At 41.8% G+C, this 23658-nt stretch overlaps 1 protein-coding gene across 1 annotated transcript in view; it reads right to left on the minus strand.

The window, feature by feature from the left end:
* The window catches only part of LOC138284568 (intermembrane lipid transfer protein VPS13C-like), a 953192-nt gene that overhangs the window by 197588 nt on the left and 731946 nt on the right, over positions 1–23658 (minus strand). Inside the window, exons 15-17 of the mRNA XM_069223471.1 lie at positions 19516–19657; positions 10673–10767; positions 9563–9705 (exon numbers count right to left, since the gene is read on the minus strand). Of these exons, the coding sequence (XP_069079572.1) occupies positions 9563–9705; positions 10673–10767; positions 19516–19657 (380 nt within the window). The remainder of the gene's footprint in view (positions 1–9562; positions 9706–10672; positions 10768–19515; positions 19658–23658) is intronic.

Raw genomic sequence — 23658 nt, forward strand, 5'->3', positions numbered from 1 at the left:
AGTTTTGAATGCCTTTGTAAACTTGGATCCAGTCTGTTGGTTACCAGGAAAAAGCAAAGGGACCCCTCACTCACAAATGGTTTAACATGGCTTCTACCATTGCCTTAAAAATGTTAAAAAGGGTATCTAAAGTGTCTCCTCCCAATGCTGAGGATGTTAGACATGCTAGGACCAAATATAAGTCCACTTTAGAAAGAGGAAACAGAAGTTAAGGAGACAGGCATAGGAAGATTTGCAAGCTGCTTCCAAACTTAGGGACTTCCAGGGCTTTTTGGGAAGTGATAAAGAGGCTTTTCATCCCCGCGTAGAATATAATGTCATATTCCTGCCAAGGAGTGGGTCTGTCACTTCTCCAAAAATATTTGGGCAGGACAATCCATCTCGTGCCCCAGCAGAGGTAATGATTCCCACTGCTGCTGAAATTTTAGCTCTAAGCAATTCTATTGAAGTTAGTGCAGTAACCAGAGGTATATTAAAGTCAACTGCCGGAAAGGAGCCAGGACCAAATAGGGTGCCCATCAACGTTTTTAGAGAGAATACCATTTTTTGGCACCCCTGCTAACAAATGTTTTCTGTGTGGTGGTAAGAAGTGATATTACTAATTCCTGGAAAGAGTCTATTAACATCCCAATATTTCAGGTGACAGAAGCCAACCACCCTGATACCAAACTATCTTCATCTTGGACTCCTCTGTGAAGATCCTCGAGAGGGTAGTCCTGCAAAAACTGGAAGATAGGGCTGCAGAGAAAAAAAATTTCACAGATGTGCAATATGGTTCTCATATAGGTGTTGGTAGAGTTGAGCAAACGCTGAACCTGCTCCTGCTATCTGGGAAATATGTCCAAGGTACAGAAGGAGCCTTCCAAATGGCTTTCATGGACCTCTCCAGTAAGTTTGATCTCATTGACAGGGGCAAGTTATGGGCTATGATGGGTAACGCAGGGAGTGATTTTGGCCTGAGTGACCTTTTGAAAAGTTTGCACTGTGGTACGATAGCCCAGGTCCTATCGGTATAAATGCTGAAAACACTCCCTCCTTTTACTCTAGCAAAGGTTTGAGACAAGGTTACACTTCAGACCCTTTTTTATTTCTTTTCATACAAACGCTCTCTAAGTCGGAGCTTCTCACTAGAAGCAAGGATCTCCGCCATGGTTGGGAGCAACACATGCCTCGTTTTATGAGGACAACCTCCTTCTCTAGATTTGAGTTACACATCTGTTTCCGTCCTCTTTTGCCTAGACACTTCATTACTACGCTGTATTGTCTGGCCTGTCAGTAAACTGGTCCAAAACAGGTCTATTCCCCTTCAAGTTCACATTGCCCAACAAGACCTTACTCTCAGTGGCAACCTACCATGTTCAGGTATCCAATGATCTAGGTATATCGCTGACCCCTGGATCTTTTTGAAGGCAGCCTCACTTGGGCTGTCACATCATTCAGGTCAGAAATGTCCCTCTGGCGTTCATTATTTCTGTCAGTAGTTGGACACTTTGCCCTTCTTAAAATGGTAGCACTCCCCAGACTCCTGTATTATTTTGCAAATCTTCCACTCTATATCTCCCCATCCCTTTGTTTGCTCTCTTGAACATTTCCTTACAGAGTTTATCTGGAATAACTCTTCCTGCAGGATTGCTCTTTCAAACTTTTACCTACCGACGGACCAGGGAGGGCTAGCACTTCCTAATTTTGAACACTACTACCTTGCATCCCATCTTCAATGGGTGGCTAAATGGTTAGTGGGGTTGTAGTTGTCTGATACTGCTATGACAGTACCTGCCTTGACCCACAGTAGCACCCTCCAGCTGTTCCATCCTTGTTCCAAACCCCTTACGCCAACCCCGTCCTTCTACATGTGGCCACCTGAGGTTTCTGCTTCAGTTTCTTCCTAACACATTCTTTTACCCCCTATGCTCTAGCGATCCCCCTTCATAGTACAACCAGGGGGTCCCAGGGTCATCTTCTGTTAGAACTGACTGACTGGCAATCTACTGGTATTCACATTTATTAAAATCCATCAAACCCAGCAGCAAAAGCAACTGTACCCTTGTTTTCGGTATAAGGGCATTCACCTTGGTCTGCACATGATTTTGCTTGAGTTGTATTCCATTTTTTGTGAAACAGTGCCCCAAATACTCCACTTTTTTCATTTTAATTTACATTTTGATTCTTTAAGTGTTAACCCTTTCTGTTCCAATGGATGCAGCACAATCCTCAAATTGACTAAATGGTCTTCCTCATACTTGCCGTAGACTAAAATCCTGTAAATCAATGGTTACTTCATTGCCTTCTAGTGTCTCTTTCATTAAAGGTTGGAAGATAGATGTTGCACTGGCTAATCCAAGTGGCATTTTCAAATTGGAACATGCCTTCTGTAGTTACAAATGTTGTCAGATGATGGGATTCTTCATCCAACTCAACCTGGTGATTGGCACTCAAGATCTAAAGTGGAAAAAACTGTAGCTCCAGCCAATGTGTAAAATACCTCATACAAGTGTGGAAAAGGATGTCTATTCAGTAATATTTCATTGTTAAGGCTTCTAAGAGCTATGCACAACCTAAGTTAACCAGACTGTTTCAGGGAAATCACAGCAGGTATAACCCATGGTTGTGACTCAATGGGTTGAATAACCTGTATGTCACATAAATCTTTTAACAGCGCTTTTAGTTTTGCTCTGTAGGTAAGAGGTACATTTCGGACTTTGTGTCATACTTGAACTGCATTATCCAAAAAAAAACACCTTATGCCTAAATCATACAAATTTTCCTAACTTCTCATGAGACACCTCAGGAAAATTATTTTTTAGCTTTTTCACAAACTGTCATTCAACCCTTTCACTTAAACCAGTCCACATAACCACCACATAAACCAGTGGTACAGCACTGAGGTCTAACCTAATACTCAATTTCTGTTCATGAGGTCAACCCAAAAAACGATCACCTTTGGCAGCCACATAGATCTCACCATGGTTAACTCTATCAACAAGCTGTACGTTAGTCCAAAAATAAGCCAATAACCCCCTGGCCGCACATCAGGAGGTAACAGTTTCTAATTTCTCCAGTTTATTTCCCATACAAAGTTACTAATTATTCTGTGCCAAGCACACAAAGCCACCATGAATTCCACATTTAAACCATTAATGTTATTCATAAGTTTAGGAAAACTATTGACACCTTGTAGGAAGTTGGCTCTGTATGTACTATTTCAAAGTAAGAAATAGCATGCACAGAGTCCAAGGGTTCCCCCTAGAGGTAAGATAGTGGGAAAAAGAGATAATTCTAATGCTCTATTTTGTGGTAGTGTGGTCGAGCAGTAGGCTTATCAGAGGGTAGTGTTAAGCATTTGTTGTACACACACAGGCAATAAATGAGGAACACACACAGACAATTCCAGGCCAATAGGTTTTTGTATAGAAAAATATATTTTCTTGGTTTATTTTAAGAACCACAGGTTCAGGATTCACAAACAATACTTTAAATGAAAGGTACTTCACTTTAGAAACTTTGAATTAGCAAAATAGCATATACAGTTTTCACACAAATGGCATATAGCTATTTTAAAACTAGACAGTGATATTTTCAACAGTTCCTGGGGGAGGTAAGTGTTTGTTAGTTTTTGCAGGTAAGTAAACCACCTACGGGGTTCAAAGCTGGGTACAAGGTAGCCCACCGTTGGGGGTTCAGGGCAACCCCAAAGTTACCACACCAGCAGCTCAGGGCCGGTCAGGTGCAGAGGTCAAAGTGGTACCCAAAACGCATAGGCTTCAATGGAGAAGGGGGTGCCCCGGTTCCAGTCTGCCAGCAGTTAAGTACCCGCGTCTTCGGAGGGCAGACCTGGGGGGTTTTGTAGGGCATCGGGGACACACAAGACAGCAGAAAAAGTACACCCTCAGCGGCACGGGGGTAGCCGGGTGCAGTGTGCCAACAGGCGTCGGGTTTGCAATAGGTTTCAATGGGAGACCAAGGGGTCTCTTCAGCGATGCAGGCAGGCAAGGGGGGGGTCTCTCCTCGGGGTAGCCACCACCTGGGCAATGGAGAGGGCCACCTGGGGGTTGCTCCTACACTGGAGGTCGGATACTTCAGGTCCTGGGGGCTGCGGATGCAGAGTCATTACCAGGTGTCGGGTCTTTGAAGCAGGCAGTGGCGGTCAGGGGGAGCCTCTGGATTCCCTCTGGAGGCGTCACTGTGGGGGCTCAGGGGGGTCAACTCTGGCTACTCACGGTCTCGTAGTCGCCGGGGAGTCCTTCCTGTGGTGTTTGTTCTCCACAAGTCGAGCCGGGGGCGTTGGGTGCAGAGTGCAAAGTCTCACGCTTCCGGCGGGAAATGTGTGTTGTTTCAAAGTTGCTTCTTTGCTGGAAAGTTGAAGTCTTTGTGGAAAAGAGCCGCTGTCCTCTGGAGTTCTTGGTCCTTCTAGATGCAGGGCAGTCCTCTGAGGCTTCAGAGGTCGCTGGACCCTGTGGAACGCGTCGCTGGAGCAGTGTCTTTAAAAGTGGGGAGACAGGCCGGTAGAGCTGGGGCCAAAGCAGTTGGTGTCTCGAACTTCTCTGCAGGTTTTTGAGCTCAGCAGTCCTTCTTCGTCTTAGGTTGCAGGAATCTATTTTCCTTGGTTCTGGGGGCCCCTAAATACTTGATTTAGGGGTGTGTTTAGGTCTGGGGGTTAGTAGCCAATGGCTACTAGCCCTGAGGGTGGCTACACCCTCTTTGTGCCTCCTCCCTGAGGGGAGGGGGGCACATTCCTATCCCTATTGGGGGAATCCTCCATCTGCAAGATGGAGGATTTCTAAAAGTCAGAGTCACCTCAGCTCAGGACATCTTAGGGGCTGTCGTGACTGGCCAGTGACGCCTCCTTGTTTTTCTCATTATCTCCTCCGGCCTTGCCGCCAAAAGTGGGGCGGTGGCCGGAGGGGGCGGGCAACTCCACTAGTTGGAGTGCCCTGGGGTGCTGTAACAAAGGGGGCAAGCCTTTGAGGCTCATCACCAGGTGTTACAGTTCCTGCAGGGGGAGATGAGAAGCATCTCCACCCATTCAGCAATATTTCATTGTTAAGGCTTCTAAGAGCTATGCACAACCTAAGTTAACCAGACTGTTTCAGGGAAATCACAGCAGGTATAACCCATGGTTGTGACTCAATGGGTTGAATAACCTGTATGTCACATAAATCTTTTAACAGCGCTTTTAGTTTTGCTCTGTAGGTAAGAGGTACATTTCGGACTTTGTGTCATACTTGAACTGCATTATCCAAAAAAAAACACCTTATGCCTAAATCATACAAATTTTCCTAACTTCTCATGAGACACCTCAGGAAAATTATTTTTTAGCTTTTTCACAAACTGTCATTCAACCCTTTCACTTAAACCAGTCCACATAACCACCACATAAACCAGTGGTACAGCACTGAGGTCTAACCTAATACTCAATTTCTGTTCATGAGGTCAACCCAAAAAAGGATCACCTTTGGCAGCCACATAGATCTCACCATGGTTAACTCTATCAACAAGCTGTAGGTTAGTCCAAAAATAAGCCAATAACCCCCTGGCCGCACATCAGGAGGTAACAGTTTCTAATTTCTCCAGTTTATTCCCCATACAAAGTTACTAATTATTCTGTGCCAAGCACACAAAGCCACCATGAATTCCACATTTAAACAGGTGTTACAGTTCCTGCAGGGGGAGATGAGAAGCATCTCCACCCAGTACAGGCTTTGTTACTAGCCACAGAGTGACAAAGGCACTCTCCTCATGTGGCCAGCAACATGTCTGGTGTGTGGCAGGCTGCTAAAACTAGTCAGCCTACACAGGTAGTCAGTTAAGGTTTCAAGGGGCACCTCTAAGGTGCCCTCTGGGGTGTATGTTACAATAAAATGTACACTGGCATCAGTGTGCTGAGAAGTTTGATACCAAACTTCACAGTTATCAGGGTAGCCATTATGGTGCTGTGGAATCCGTGCATGACAGACTCCCAGACCATATACTCTTATGGTACCCTGCACTTACAATGTCTAAGGTTTTGATTAGACACTGTAGGGGCATAGTGCTCATGCACTTATGCCCTCACCTATGGTATAGTGCACCCCTCCTTAGGGCTGTAAGGCCTGCTAGAGGGGTGACTTATGTATACCTACAGGCAGTGTGAGGTTGGCATGGCACCCTGAGGGGAGTGCCATGTTGACTTAGTCTTTTTATCCCCACTAGCACACACAAGCCGGCAAGCAGTGTGTCTGTGCTGAGTGAGGGGTCCCCAGGGTGGCATAAGACATGCTGCAGCCCTTAGAGACCTTCCCTGGCATCAGGGCTCTTGGTACCAGAAGTACCAGTTACAAGGGAATTACCTGGATTCCAGGGTGTGCCAATTGTGGAAACAAAAGTACAGGTTAGGGAAAGAACACTGGTGCTGGGGCCTGGTTAGCAGGCCTCAGCACACTTTCAAATCATAACTTGGCATCAACAAAAGGCAAAACGTTAGGGGGTAACCATGCCAAGGAGGCATTTCCTTACACACCTCCACCTGTAGCATACATAATAGTATTAGGATTGAGGCTATCATCATTCCAAATGAATTAACATTTGTTTCAGCTTTGGTTCTGTGAACTCTTTCAAAATGTCTCTTCTTCCTGCAATAATTCCAAGTATTTTCAATCACAGGGCATCCCTTAGAAATTAACAAAATGATAACTACTACCACACCTATAACAACGAGTGGAAGGTTTTCTTCTGTTAGGCACAACTGTTTGTTCTTTGTCATTCTTAACTACATGAATTCCAGCACCAGATACCAAAATGCATCAATCCCCATTACCGTTCGTGCCACTTGATCTGATCTTCTCTGAAAATTTCTCCAATTGCTCAATAGTCCTTGGGAGTACTTAGTTGCATGAAGCATAATTTATGTTCTTAACCAAAGCCTTGCTTGCACTTTTTTGCTCTTAGTTTTCATCATGACATGATCTCTCAAAACCAGGTCATAGGTAATTGTTTTAAATTCACAAGATGCTACCAATGTTCTTACGCCTGATACATTTCTTTAATGCCCTCATCCTCTCTTTGTGCTCTTGCTCTTGAGTATAATTTAAACCTGTCTATTGCATTTTCCCCATCACTAATACCAAGTTGTTTTACAACATACTTAAACACATTCATATTTTCAGGATTTTCCAAAGGTGGTAAAGACTTGAATTTCAAAATCATCGGTGATTCTCCTTTAGTTTTCAGAAATAAAGTTGGTGGTGCAATACTAGCCATATTAGCAATTTGAATGTGCCCAAATTAAGAGAGAGAAGGAAATATACATTTGGAAACCACAAACCAGTGTAATCACAAATGTCATGTTAGATTTCTTTCCACCAAGTGTACAAATTTCTACTATGTTTACACACTATATTTAACTATCAAGCTACTGAGCACCAGTACACATAAATTACTTATGTACAGTTCATAGTAGAAAACTTGCACTTGACATACTTTAACTATAACATCTCATGTGCAAATGTTCAAAAAGGTGTGCGAATCACTGTCATCTCCGTGCCATTCTTATTTAGAAAGTATTTCAAGTTACTAAATTCCATACGTTTATGTTCCAGAGGTATGCAAATGACCCTTGTCTACACACCATTTCAATATGGCTCCCAAGAAATACAATAGTATCTGGCATTATCACTTCCTGGTTCTGCCTAGCCGAGGCCCGCCAGCTTTTGTCACTCTGCCACACATGCGATACACAAATCACGTGCTAGCACTGGCTCCTCCCATCTCAGCCTCCTCGCATGTGCGCTGATCCTTCTTACGGGGCTGCGTGCACGAATCTCCTTTTAAAGACAGTATGATTAAAACAGCGTTTCCATGGCTTCGCTGTTTCATAACCTGCACTGCTTCCGCAGTAACTCAGAGAACGTGATCAATTTATCTGTGTCAGTCTGCTCCTGCTCGCCCTCAGCATGCAATAAACACCCTTTCAGGGTTTCATTGATAAGCGTTTATTTCTTGCAAATTACAGGAGCAGCCACGACAACTTCGCCGACATTGCTCCTCTTGACCCTTACAACTGTCTCGTAGAACCTTCTTCAACATTCGGACTCAGTTTCCTCCACATTCTAGGCCCTCCACATCCTATGTCCTACCCGGAACACAGCACATTGGCCGGTGGATTGAAAGATTTAGCAGGACTTGGAGGAGAAATCTCTATAGGCACATGAGGCTTAAAGTTGACTGGGTTCTTGAAGGTGGAGAATTGGATTTGGGCTTTGTAGTACAGTAGGCCTGTGAGTACGCCGAGTCTGAGAACAAAGGCAGTGGTGTTTTGATGTTGTAAACTGCATACAAGTTGTTGAATGTCTATGATTTCTCCATTTTAAATGTCTCCTCTATGGTAAACATGCAGCCACTGTACCTTGCCTTGATGACCTGAAATTAGAAGTCAGTCAGTTATATGGTGCCATTTTTCATGATGGTGTCTTGTCTTGAATCTTCCTCTAGGTCCTCAGAGATGGATATTGTAGCCCTGCTAGAAGGTACCTCTTCTCCTCATTCTTCTGACCTTCCAAGTCCATCCTGAGAGGAACTCTTGATGTTTGTGCTGCTCTTTCTCATGTCCATGAAGATGGATTTTCTCCCTGTCCTTCAGGGGGTGGCTTGAAAAATTCCTACATTGGTAGCATCTGTCAAGAATATAGGTTTCTGGAAAAGGAACAGTACCTAGATCTTGAGGATCAATTTTCGTCTTTTTTCTACCACAAGAAGTGCACTTAACAAAAAGAGAAAGCAATTTCTGTGAAGAAAGAAACATGTTTCAGAAAATGACAGAAAAATACTATAAGTCGTAAGGGATGTTGAGCAAAATTAGTTAAAGGAGCTTTCTAAAGATTGCCATTGGAAAAAAAGCCAAAAGAGGCCAAGCTCAGTGATCCAGGATCTTATCACCAGGAGCCAGAAAAAAGGAATTGAAGGATGATGGGATACCGGATGATTTGTGATGTTGTTTGATGTACGTTTTCCCGCCTTTCACGGCTGCAACCTACATGGCTACACTGCACAATGTTTCCCTTAATTTCTTTTAAAGAAAATTTGTGAAAGAGGTTTTTACTTGTTATCTAGCTCTCCTGGTGATTTTTATATTTGTAATGGAGTTTTGATCTTAAAGAAAATAAATGAAATTGGTTAGTATACCATTTTAAATGGTTGCCAAATTATTTTACATAAGATGCAGCTACTCCAAGGAAAAGCCTAAATGAATTATCATTTCGTTTTGAAAGAGTCGTTGAATCTCACGCAGGTGTGGGACAATTTAGAACTATCCCTTGAAGAACCATAGAATCTTAAAAGGGTATGCTTTATTTTTCACATCACTATAGTCGTATAATAAGAATAACTTTAAGGGAAATATAAAATATTTCCCTTCTTTTCAGGAGTTTCATTAAAAATGCAGGCTGACTCACAGAAGTTTATGAAATAGGTCACTGACAATGTGCACCAAGTTGAGTGCAGTTAATAAAGCTTCAGTTATTTGAAGAGCATGGAAATTGCATCCATACAATTAATTACGGAACCACACGCATGCTTAAGTATTACTCACTTCATTGCCTGGGCACCTGGTCTCTGCAAGATGATTGTGCTCAAGTCAATTATCTGTACTTTCAGGATTTCTGGCACATGTTGGTTTTCTCGAATGGTTATTGAGGTGCTTAAAAGTTTGAACGATAATATATGAGCAATGTACTGTAAAAGAAGGAAAGCATAGTTAAGAAAACGTTGCAGAACCACAGAAAAAAAGTAAAGTTATTTTACGAGAATATAATCATTTTGTCTTGCTTTTGGCCGACCTATTCCGTGTTTTTCTGAGTGTTTCTCTGCCTATTCTATCTCACTCCATCTCTCCTTCTATGTAACATGTCAGTTGAAATCAAAAAAAGGTGTCAGTGTCTCTGTGCATCTACCTCTGTGGAAGCTTACTTACCCCTCGATCCTATCTTTCCCTCTATACTTTTTTATTTCACACCAGCCTTTCCTGACCCCGCTGTTAAGTCTCTCCCTCTCATCTCTCTTGCTACAAGTGACTAACTAACCTGCGAGGAATTTCCAACCAAAGATATATACAATATTCTTCCTAAAGTAGCCTGCGGTTGCTGCACTTCACCGATCTTCACTGAGCATGCAGTGGAATGAGGGCAGAGGTGATTGGAACAGGAGAGGAAGGACAAGCTAGAAGAGAAAGGTAAAGGAAAACGAGAGGGAGAGAATTGTAAAGAGATTGGGACAGTATGCGAGGAGTGCAGAGTTCTGAGTGGGCGGTGGCTCTGTACACCAATGCGTAGGTTTGTGTCGGGCACAGCTATAAAGAATGGACACTACTCTGGGGAAGGTTAAGCAAAGAATGTATGAAACATCGCCACGCCAACACTATCAGTGATATGATTTATGGCGTTGTGATACAGTCAAGGACTTTGTGAACATAAGCTGTTTTCTACTCTAGTACATTAACTTTGTCTGGTGGAGCTAAAGGTTTTTTGGCTAGACACAAAAGGGTGGAGACCAGCTAAAACAAACCAATCTACTAGCACACTGGCGGCTGTAAGCAATCTGGTACATTCAAGAAACCCATATAGGTTTATTTGAGTTAAAACGCTGCATACGGACTGCCGAATGAAACATTACTTATTATTACCCTTCTAAAATGTTAGTTTACCTCTGTTGGTAATGCAAGGTTGTTCAGGCTCTCACTGTATCCAATAGCGGTAAAAAGCTTTTTCTTTTCTTCAGGAGTCATAATGTCATCTATATCTACAGAAAGAAATGAGTTGTTTAAAAAGTTCTGTGCTAACAATATTTACTTCGAGCACTATAAAGTTTAAACAGTTTCAGTGCAGATCTGCTTGTTTCATCCCTGGAAGTAGAAGGCACAACATGTTTGTAATTTGCTTATTCACAAAAAGCACACTAAGGGCCAGATGTAGTAAAGAAGCATTTTGCGAGTTGCAAATAGCGAGTCTTACCGACTCGCTATTTGCAACTCGCAAAATGTTATGCAGAACGGTGTCTCAGACACCGTCTGCGAGTCGGTATGGGGTCGCAATGACCCACCTCATTAATATTAATGAGGTGGGTCGCAAATTGCGGCCCCATACCGACTATGGGCACTCGCAAACATGGAGGCCTGCTGTAGTCAGCAGACCTCCGTGTTCGTGACTGCTTTAAATAAAGCAGTTTTTTTTTTTTTTTTTTAAGTGTAGCCCGTTTTCCTTAAAGGAAAACAAGCTGCACTTAAAAAAAAAAAAAACGAAACCTTTAGTTTCGGTATTTTTTCAGGGCAGGGAGTGGTCCCTTGGACCACTCCCTGCCCTGAAAAAATGTTTTTGGGTCCAGTCACAAACTGGAAAGGGTCCCATGGGGACCCCTTCCAATTTGCGAGTGGGTTACCATCCACTTGAAGTGGATGGTAACTGCAACACCATTTGCGACCGCATATGCGGTCGCAAATTGTATTGCATACCACTAGGAATCGCAAATAGGAAGGGAACACCCCTTCCTATTTGCGATTCTGAAATGCATTTTGCGAGTCGGTCCGACTCGCAGAATGCATTTCTGCATAGGAAAATGCGATTTGCAACTCGCAAACGGCAGTTTTTGCCGTTTGCGAGTTGCAAATCCTTTCCTACATCTGGCCCTTAATACTTTCAAAGTTCTTTACCAACTTATAGCATACATAGAAATGTTCTTTCTTGGAGATCACATTTTCAATTTGCCTTCGTCACGGACACGCTTTTTTCCTTCCATTTACTTTTGCAATTAGGTGAATCAGTAGAGAGTTAATGGGGGGGGGTTCTCAAAGGTACTCCTGCAGTCAGCAGCAAACTGTCCCACACTACGGAAATAGTAGCTAGAAGTTCAGGTGTGGGCAGTGGGAGATTATGTAACGAATGGCAGATATGTTCCCATAAGGGCCAAGGTAACTGCATATCTAGCGACTTGAAAAACTATTCTAAATTAGAGTCTGTGGATGTGCTGTATACAGCGCAGACTACTGCAACCAATTATCATCTCAAGGCAAATTGAGCCTAAAGGAGAAGGACCCAATGCTAGCTCAACAATTTGGTTGCCCCGCTCTCGAAGAGACCCAGGAGGGTCCTTCAGACCAAAACAAAGTTTGGGACATCTCCTTTAAAACTTCACAATTAACTTTGGACGCTTGATCCTATCATCTACAAAGATGGATGTGCAGGTGGACCTACTGAACATAATGGCGCATTTGGTTGCCGGGATTGACCAAAAATTGGCAGACTTGTATGCTTTGATCCAACAAGCCCAGACCTATGCTTAAACAACAGAACATGATCTTATCTGCGCCCCAATGATCAATAAGTTAGCCTCAATTCATTAGGTTATAAACTCCCTGATGACCGATTTTAAAGTCAATCTGGACACCTCAAAAAGCTACGATATGGACTTAAAGTTAACTATGGGTGAACAGGTCGATGTTGGAAACAGCGAAGGGGAAGAAGGGGGTGAAATACGGGTTGGTAAACAAAAGGTTTGTCATTGCCCTGGTAATGAAGGTATTATATAGAGCTACTTGGTATAAGAGGGGACAGTGAAACTAAGGTTTATCATAGCCCTGCTAATGAATGCATTACAGTGCCACCAGTAAATGACTTAATAGGAGCATGGGGTGGGCTATCCGACCGACTTCTTTTGCCCCTTTCTTGTTCCTCCTCCCTGCCTATAAAAAGCCAACGTCGACAGCTATCTAAACCACCAGAAACTAAAAGGCAAAGAAAAAAGCAAAAAAAGGCTAGGAAAAGGTTGAAAGGTCCCCTTATGACTAATGACGCAGATATGCAAAATATTCCAATTCCTGCAAGTACCAATTCTAAAAAAGGGTAAAGTATTAACAACTCCTCAAAAATTGGGAATAGCCTTTTAACGACCAAGGTGTACCCTTTATTCAACATTCAAAAGGAGGGGGGGCTTTCAATTTAGGTGTGTGTCCACCCCTTGTTTAGAAGATGCTGAGGCTATATCAAATATGGATAATCTATGTTATAGATAAGTAGAAGCCTAAGTACAACAAGAGGTAGGGTGGAATTATCAAAATCTAGGTCCCGAAATGGAAATCAGGAAAAAAGAAGGTCAAAGAGGGAATTGTAAAAGGAAGGCAGATGAAAAAGCTTTAAAAAATGTAGCTGGTCAGGGCGGCGGGTTTATCGAACCCTCTACAGAGCCGATTACGAATGTTAGTATAAGAATAGATCTTGATCATGGCAAATTGCCATTGAATGGTAGAGAGTGCCCCTCACATACCTCTACTAGTGACCAGCTTGGACAGTCCCTTGAAGTAGGTCCGGACCGAGTAGCAGAGGGTTACCAGCAGGAACCAGCCGGGGGTGAAAACAAGCTTATTTTTCTCCTGAGATATCTAACTAGGGGTTCACAAGACATATTAAATCCTGGGAATATACTTAAATGTCTGCAAACCATACCCCTGCTGGAAAGTATTCAATCCGCAGACATAGAATCCATAGAATCTTTAACTGGGGAATGAATGCTAAATAGCCCCCACCAAGATTCCACCCTGGTGACCTGGTCTTTGGCATTTGTCGCCAACAGGGTTCTCAAGGAGAAAAATGTCTTTCATAAATGGGACTCCCCAGCTGATCGGTTAACCAGAATCTTTGGTCTCGGTTAGCCGTAAGGTAGATCCCACAGGAAAGAGTAAACCCTTAAAGCCTTATTCAATTTTGAGGACAGCAACTGGAAAGCTTACACCGGCTATTTATTACACAATAAATTACACGCTAGATAACGGATATGATCCAGGGCAATTGAATATAGGATGGCTTTCAGCGGTTTTCCACCATGGTGTGAACCCCTGACGAAATTACTTTCTTTTTAGATCTCCCAAAGTTAACTGTCATCGTAACTCATTAAAAGTCTGTTCCTGGAACATAAATGTGATAAGTGCCAATAACCAGCTAAAACAAATCTATCCCTGTTAAGACTTTCAAATTGTGCTTCTTCAGGAGACCTGGGCAATAAATTCTTTCACAATTGATGGCTATTTGGGTTTCTTCTCCCCAGCCTAGAAGGTGAAGAAATTTGGGAGGTCGAATTGGGGTCTGGCAACCTTTATAGCTGAAGGTAATGTATATACAATTAAAAGAAGACTATGCTGATATTTTGGTAATAAAACTGCTAGATTGGCCTAAGACGTTAGGTAGACCTCGGTGGGTAATAAATGTTTATATACACCCACATGCCCACTCCAAGAAGCTATTGTCCTCTAAACTTGTGGAACTAGTATTAATGGGGATGCAAGATTCTGATGCCCCAGGGCTACTAATAGCAGGAGATTTTAAAATGAAGTTACTGCCACCATATGCTAGAGAGGAACAGATAGTAAATCAGTATTTTATATGGTCTGTTACACAACAAACTTTGGGGAATCAAGTTAGGGGAGGGGGAGAGGCTAAAGTAGTTGCTTTCGTTAAAGATTTGGAGGTGCCCGGCCTCAGAATCTTGAATGGGAGATACCAGCAGGACACCCCTCCTACTCCTCAGTTTTGGGATTTCAGTCAGTAATTGATTATGCAATGGTTACTCTACCACTTTTGGCGTTAATCGGATCCTATTGTATTGTAAGGACAGATTTAAGTGACCAGGACTTGCAAAGTATTGAGATAAATTATAGTGTTCCTACGCATAAACCAGCTATTACCTCTCCTAGGAGCCTTATCTCAACCAATTACAAGAAGCTTTGGTTGCATGGGGACGCAATCAAAACTATTGGGAAAACGTCTGAGGAGCTACTTAACCAAATTAGGCGAGATTCAACTGATGAACCAATAACCCTATGGTCATTATTCATGGAGAAATTTGCAGCTAGATTTCTCTCTGACACCCCGCCCCCCCCGTAAACCTCATCTGCACTATGAGTTAGAGAAGGAAAAAACTGAAATAAAATAAAAATAACAGCGGTCACTACACTGTTGAGGAAAAAGAGGAACCAGTTATCAAGATTAGCCAAAAAACACTTTAATGATCCCGTTATACAAAATGACTTAATAGTCATAAATTGTCAATATCATAAACAGATATGGGAAGAAAAATCAAAGAAAAGAAAAGGCAAGAATTTTGGGCAAAGGCCTATTTCCTAAGCAAACAAAAAAAGTCTCAGGCCTTCTGGAAAATGATTGATAACCTAAATAGGGCACCTACAACTCTATCAAATTCAAATATCTCTGAGTTATCTTGGTACGATTTTCTTACTCAGTATTTTAATCATTATAAACTAAAGAAGAGGCGCTTTGCACAGGAAGTCTATCAGTGACTTATGGGCTGCAATCGGATGATAATTCAGTCAGTTATAGATCTACGGATGCTAATGATCAAATGTTCTCTGTTTCGCAGATAACAAAACTTATTAATAGAAGTAGGCAGGACAGGGCCCCAGGCCCAAATGGGATCCCAAATGCTTTATATAAAACCAACCCAGGTTTCTGGGCAGAGAGGCGGATCATGATCTATAATAGTGCGTTGGAGTGTGAAACTATCCCATGCTCCTGGAAAGGTGCCATTAGCCACCCGATTTTTAAAGGAGGTGATCGTTCCAACCCTGAGAATTATCATTCAATCATCTTAACTGACACTGAGGTTAAATACTATGCGGGTACTCTCTTGGAAGATCTACAGACGTGGCTGCTAAAAAAGAAAATGTATTCTGATTAATCATTCAGGATTTATAAAGGGGCCTGGAACAGCAGTAAACACCCTATCCCTCACTATTATTATAGATAAATGTAAACAAAGAAAACACCCTCTGTATGTATGTTTTGTGGATTTTAAATCTGCCTTTGACTCGGTACAGCGTAGCCTGCTGTGGGCAAAATTAAACTCCTGTGATAACCAGACGAAAATATTAAAATCAGTGCAGATGCTGTATTCTGACACATGGATTAGAGTGAAAATTGGGGATGGTACCTTTCTATCAAGGAAGGTGGGGACTGAACGCTGTCTTAAACAAGGCTGCTTCCTAGCACCCTCTCTTTTCAATCTTTATTTATCAGATCTGTCATATTAAACGGGGTAAATGGGCACCCCCCAAATATTGGGGATCTCTTCAACTCAAATCTGCTTTATGCTGATGATGTCCTTTTAAGTTACACGAAAATTGGATTACAGTGTTTAACAAAATTGGCAGATTTTTCAGCACAAAATGGTTTAGTTATAAATGAGAAGAAAACAAAGATTATGGAAATAAGCAGCAAAATACAGAAAAAATATAAGTGGTACCTTCAAGGCTCAAACCTTGAACAAGTCAAATTGTATAGATATTTGGGGGTATTATTAGGGGAGAGAGGGTCATTCTCCCCCCCAGATAACGGATTTAGTACGAAAAAGGAAATACCTTGCTGCTTGCTTTTCGTTCCTTATTAAGAATTTTAGATGGCCCCAGTTATAGGCCTCTGTTACAAGTGACAGCCACCAAGTTAATTCCAAGTGTTACCTACGGTAGCGAAGCCCTGAGGTGTAGGGATGCAATCGCCCTGAATGGGATTATTAGGAAAGTTTTTAGATCTCTTTTCCACCTTCCCAAGAAAGCATCCCAGGCCCAAATTAGGCTGGAGTTCAGGTATGTGAATCAAGTGACTGTAAGACAGGGGGCCTATATTAAACTCTGGAAAAACGTGCAAATGAAAATGGGTTAAGCAAAGCTCTTTGAAAAGAGCTAAATATGGAACCAAGGTCCTCCTCACTGTTATATTTTGACCAGTGTCTGGATGATCTGGGTGGCCATTAATTATGGCATCAGAGTTTGTCAGTGGCCGCTTTAAAAAAAAATATATTAATTGTATGGTAAAGAAATAGTCCCTGGTTGTGAATGAGTCTCCTTGTTGGTAGATCCCATTTGTGGTTTATAATCAAGGAATATAAAATGCTAACATGCCAGTTGTATCTGGAACGGGGGTGGTAAAAAAAAAAGCAAAAGATCTATTTATTAAATATAGATTTGGTCAACTTCCAGGAGTTCAAGATTTTGCACAAAGGGCTAGCTCAGGATTAACGTCCTCTTGCTCTCTATGTGGGAGTGGAGTCAGAGGTCTGTTACACCTGATTTGAATATGCCAAAGCTCAGGGCAAGAATGAAGAAGGTATCTCAAGGTCTTGTTCAATTGGAGACTCATGCGTACTTGTAAGCAGGCTGTGACCGCCTGTTATAATTCCTCTGATTTTTCTTTGAATGTTAGGTTTGTAAAGTTTCTAAGTCAGGCCTCGAAAAAACTGGAAGCTCGGAGTATGCTAAATTCAGTAGTGGGTGTGGAACGAGTTTGAGTTCTGGTCATTAGATTTTTAACTGACACGATGCCAGCTGACATACAGCGATTGCTAGTTAATATGGTCTTAGCCAATGAGATATTGGTACGGTAGGACTTTTATTTTATTAATCAAATTAACAGTCGACTGTTTTAGGGAGAACAAGTATTGACTAATTTATTTTTATAAATATCAATAAAAATGTAATGGAATTTTATTTAGGGTCTTAAAAATTGTATAAATTATTTGATTTTGTATTCTTTTTTAAATGTGTTATTGGTTAAGGTTTAGATATGAAATTGTACTGAATTAATTAATAATATGGTCTGTGTAAAGGGTTTGATTAAGCATGTTAATTAATAAATAAAGAAATAAAAACAGTCATTCGGGTGCCATACCACGATGACAGCCATTTCTGATCTAAGAGTGTAAACAAGGGCCCATTTACGGAGTTCTAACTCAAAAAGCCATTACAGAGAGAAAACAGCTAAGATAATCAAACTGCCTGTAAAACAGCAAACAAGGACAGAGTAGTTTAGGATTAAACCAGCATTTCTCTGTTGGGGGTGGGTTGGGGAGAAGTGGGAGCAGATGCGTGATGCTATGAAGGAGAAAGCAAGTTACTTGCCTTTGGTAACCTTCTTTCTGATGGACATAAGGACTCCTGCATAATCTTTACTTGAACCTCTTCCAAGGCTTTAGACTGGATCTGGAACATTTTTCTAGCCTATTCCACTTGACCAATTTCAGCAGTCACTATTCTTATTTAACACCCATGGCTTATTACTGCACTAGAAATAATTTGCCAACCAAACATAGAAGGTGCCACATACATCAATTCTGTTCATTTTGTTTCACTCAACAGATGAAAGGACGTAAAATGAGAAAATAAAAAAATAAATTGTATGCAGAATCGTCATGTACCCTCAAATGGGGAGGTGGAAGGGAGTAAGAAATTGCTCAGAGAGGCAGTCATGAGCATCTGAAAGAATGTTTCACGAAGTAACTTGTTCTTCTAACGGATATTGTCTGCCATGAATTCATTACTTAAACATGGTACTACTTTACAGGTGCAAAAGCCAATAAGCAGTCACCATAAGATGGATTGTATATAACTGGAAATATAGAAGTTATTTTAAAAGTTAAGGTTGGGCCAATGAGTTTAATCAATATAATCACAAAAAAGAATCACCTTTTCAGTAATAAATAGAGAGTTTTATTTCGAGGAAATATGGGAAGGTTTATTGCTTATTTAATTAGTTTTTTACATACAAAATATTTCTGAAAAATGAAGAACGGAAAACTATATTGAGTACGAAGTGCCAGAAAAGGGAGAATAGTAAAAGCTACTAAGAGCCCTAGGGGTGAAGATGTGTAGAAGGCCTTGCATAATATCCCTTTATGCATGCTTCCTTCGTCGAAATTAAGTAATTAAGCTGGATAGTCTTGTCCATGGAACTTTTTCCAAGTTTCATGGATTACAAGGAGGTGTGAACGTGAGACCTTAGTATTAGGATCTAGGGCAGAGTTATTCCCAAAGCCTGACCAACCACAGTGCTCTGTGGCATTGATTGGACGTGGGCAAGGGAAACAAGGGAAAGGGGGCATGTTGCACTTCAACCCATTCCACAGGTGGTTTTATAACCTAGATGTTCCAGCTGGTAGCATCATCCTTCAACCGGGAAACCCAGGTGCAGGCACACTGGACCACTCATGATTGAGCAGAGCAGAATTCCACATGGATATTCCAGTAAGTGCAACTTATATTTGAGGTGATACTGGTGTGCAAAGTATTAATTACACAAGAAAAGTCTCGCATATATCAAAGGATTGTTGGCTTATCTACAGTCCATATTTGAACGCGTTTCCTATGTTTATGCCGGCCTAGTTTTTATGTGCAAACTGATACTTATTTCCCAAGAGTGCCAATTAATGCTAAATATAGATATGCTTATTTCAAACACAGTTATTTCTTAAAATCATTTTTCTCACAACTGTGAGACTGCATGGAGATTGGTGATATTTTTCATGAAAACAACTTATAGGTGTTACAAAGTCACAATTTTCAAGTGTAAATTTACATGAGAACTACGTATGCTAATCGTGCTGTTTTCGTAAATGGCAGTAAATTAGAAAGAGAAAAGGAATTGAAAGTTCTTAAATACATCAATACCCGTTTTCATATTTCTAGCAAGAGATTAAAATATGTTAGGGGCCTACCTTCTGATGCTGATGTTTCTTCTTCGTCTTCCTTCTTTTTAGCCTCTTTCTTTCCCCAGAAGCCACCAAACCATCCCCCTCTGCGTTTTTCTCCACGATGCGAAGATTTTTTTCCAAGAGGTTTTTGCCCTGATCTCACCATCTAAAAGACAAACAGATTTCCAACTATACACAGCTATATACATCTAAAGGTTACAGTTTCATGACTATGCCTTGGGATAGACTCTCAAAAACAAAGTAAATCTTCTCCGCTGTAGTATCCTAAGAATGGGCGAAGATTTATTACTTTTGCAAAGTAAAGCTCCACCAGGCACAGGTTTCTAGGTGCACTACTTTCAATGGCATGTTAAATGTTACCGGGCTCCCATTTCACCCATCTGAACTTCTATGTAGTGTGTGTCGTTGCTGTCATTTTTTTCTTTCTACAGGGAAAGCATTTTTCCCCGTGAAGAAACCCATTGCAGCACACCCCACTCCAAGTCTGGAGATGACCCGTTCCCCTTTCCACTCTGAAAGGGAGTTATTCCAGCTTTTGGCAGAGAAATCCACAGTGGAAATAACATTTCGGCAGCCAGGAATCTTCTGTAAATTCCTGATGGGCAGTGATGCTGGGACAATTTTCAGAGTTGGGTTGCTGCCATCTACGTTGCACCATAGCAGTCATGGAGACTGTGAAAAACCCAAGCATCTAAGAAAGAACAAGTGTAGCAAATTAGATGCACCCCATTCATCAGTAGAATGGTAAGGATGTAGTATGTGTCTAGCGATGTGTTTTGGCGTACACTGCTGAAAGTATATTACTAAAGCATGGTGTGGTAATCACTGTCATTTACAGACAGCACATCTTCCATTGAAATGGTCACTGAATATGCAGACACATATACTTTTACTGTAAAAACTAAATAGCATACAAATGATAATGTTTGGAATTCTAGTTTTAGTGAAAATTTATCATTTGCGCATCACCAAGAAAGATGTCTTAATTTGCTCTGATCCTATTAAAATGTTTGTTTCCATCACACTTCAGAATTGCCTCGTTTGTGCTTTCCTTGCTGTGGATACATTTTGAAATATTTGTAGAGTTCATTTACAGGTATTAAAATTGTGTTATGCGTTAGGAAAAAATGCCATCCGATAGCCTTTACCTTCACTTTTTCATATTAGTCGGTAAATCAATGTGTAGGAAATGTTACTTAAAATGATAAGGACTAGGAGGTGTAGGAATCAAGTCATCCATACTGGTAGGCATTATATGAAAAGAGTGCTTGGTCCAAAAGGGCAGATTAACCTATGTTTTTACGATGCACAGTAGACAAAGTTGCTGTGCATAGTCATGAAAAGGAGAGAGAGAGCATAACAGCACCATGTCTATTGAGATATGGTGCTGTTCCCTCCTCTCTCTTCTAGCGCCTGCGTACCTTAGATTACTTTGCATCAATCCACACACCTTTGTACCATTGTGCAAGGATGTGTGCAGGGTTTTATACTGAATTGATACCCTTTGCAGTACACATTTCTATGCTTTGACAAAGTTGGAAAGTTTTTGAGAAACAAAATCTTATATCCAGGTTTACGACTGTCTCAAAGAGATGTAATTGTTTGATGCAAATCCCTTTTGGACAAAGTTAGTAGATTGGGATCAGCATCAAAATCCATGTGTGGATGCATTGGAACTTCCATGTACCCCCCACGGTATGTCCCCTTGAAGTAAAGTAGAGGATGGTGCTACTTTAGAGCTCTTGTCCAATACAAAGATTTACGCTGGAAAGTAGGCCCTCAAACAACACTTTATCAGGTTTGCATCGTTTTTGTGAAGCAAACTAGGCACAATGTGTTAGTAAATTTGCCCAGTAAATTCAGGATTTGAAACATAACAGTGCTTGGGGTATAATACTAATAAAACTGTATTACTAAGCTTAAGAGCATTATTTAGCAACAGGAAAATAATACAAAATTGAGGCAAAAAACAAAGTTCTAAACCTATAACTTTCAACTTGCAAGCAGCGTTATGATGCCAGTACATAGCCAGTATATAGCTCAATATTTAATATTAGGAGTGCAACTTAAAAACTCCACATAACAAAAGGATCTCTGTGACAAAACCAGTAACTCACTTGAAATGTGTCACAAGAACATTAACCCTCCATGCTACTTTATCATGACTCAGAACTGTGACTTAAATTACAGATCTCTCTATCAAGTGCATTAACCAGCAGAGATGATATGCTGTTGTAATTATGCCCTGAAAAATGCCAAACCTACAAAGATCGCAGCAGGCAGATCTTATCTCGCCTCAGCCTCTTTTGTAAAGGGTGCCCCTTTGACCTTGGCACTAGGTGCGACAGCATCGGTCACACCATCCTAAATCGGGCACTGGGCCACCCACTGTTTAGAACAGACCCTTATCATAATCTATACTTTGTTCAAATATGCATTTTTTCAAGCTGTCATTTACTGACCATGCAGCTATTTACCTCTCCAAGGCCTTCCATTCGAATAACAACCAGTTCCAACTTTTTAGCTCATCTATTTGATTGTCCACCATCTATTTTGGAGGATCCTTGTAATGCTTCTCTCAGATAAAGCTGTGTGACAGAAATGGCTCCTGCATGAAGTTTAATGATGTCCCTCTGTCCTGAGTGCCCAATGGTATCCCAGTCTGATAACTTTTTTGGCCCAAGCATGTGTGTGTTCCTGACAATGTTGATCCTGGACCTGTTCTTGAACTTAAGGGCACACCCAGAGTGTGAACAGAGAACTACTGTGCTAGTCCTGGGTTTAATATGTAAATGTAAAAGAAGTTTTGTCTGCATACTCTGTTTTTGAGATTGATGGTTTACCCAGGCCTTTTTATATCTGTTACCAACAGTATGGCCCATAGGCCTCTTTTGTTAGCAAGGGGCTGCTGAACAGGATGGTAGGGATGAGGGTTCGGACTGCAGTTTTTGCTGTGTTATGTCAGAAAGTTCCTAGGTCAGACCTGCCCTTTGTCTAACTCAGATTACTGCTTCAGAGAGGCTTAGGACAGCCAAGTGTAGAGACCTTACACTACATTGTGCTGTGGGTTTTCCAGCCCCAGTGCAACCTGCTTTATGAGGCATCACTCTGCACATAGATTGCATTTGGCGAGCAGCATGATAAGGCCACTTGAAAGGAGGACCACCTGTAGGAAGCTGGCCTGGTGTGTGGCGAGCACCTATGATTTTATCACCGTATACCAGGTGGAGGTATCCCCTATTAGTGAAGTGTAGGCAGTGTTTAGGAAGCCAGGGCTCTCTAGAGGTAGCTGTGCCTGAGCAGCCAAGACTTATCTAGGAGACATGCAAAGCTAATGCAGTACCAATATAGTCACACAGCACTATCTCACATGAAAGAACCAGTATTACAAAAATAAAGATACTTTATTAGGGCAACACAAATACCGGAATATTAATAGGCAGTCCCCCACCTGGTGCTAAGTAAACACTATTATATACATGAGAGCAATCAGTAAAGAGCATAGAAAGCAATAAGCACTGGCAAAAGCAATAGCAAATAGTGTAGGCCGAGGAGAGGGCCAAACCATATACTAAAAAAGAGGAATGCAAGATACAGTCCCCCACCCAAAGATGTGGAATCTTAAGAGGGGAGCTAGGAACTAGGAACCACAAGAGGTGAGTACCAAAGTGACCGGAGTGTCCGGTCGTGGCAGGAGCCACTGCCCACCCTTCTGTTGATGCAGGACTGGGTCAATAAGGCATGAAGAAGACTAGCTGTGAAGCACAGGAGATGAAGAGGAGTCCCTGAAGTGACGCAGATGGTGTCCCACGTCGTCTGTCGGGTTGCAGTTGGTTAGTGGTGCTGGAGAACCACCAAGTCTAAGCAAATGCTGAAGAAGAGGTGCAAGGCTGAAGAGGACCAGCAAGGACCAGGGGACTTGACCCAAGGAGACGAGTCCGGGGTGACCCTCAGCAGTCAGGAGAGTTACAAGAGGAGGAGGCAGCCCCCACTGGCAACCCACTGGCAGCAGACACATCAGCCATAGTGTGGCCCAATCAACACACCTGAAGAGGAGTCCCACATCCCAGGAGCAGCAGCGAGGAGACTGCTTGGCATGTACAAGTGCTGGGGCCGGGGCTACACAAAGCCTGAAGATCCCTTGGA

Source organism: Pleurodeles waltl, chromosome 3_1 (genome assembly GCF_031143425.1).
Source record: "Pleurodeles waltl isolate 20211129_DDA chromosome 3_1, aPleWal1.hap1.20221129, whole genome shotgun sequence".
Taxonomy (NCBI): domain Eukaryota; kingdom Metazoa; phylum Chordata; class Amphibia; order Caudata; family Salamandridae; genus Pleurodeles; species Pleurodeles waltl.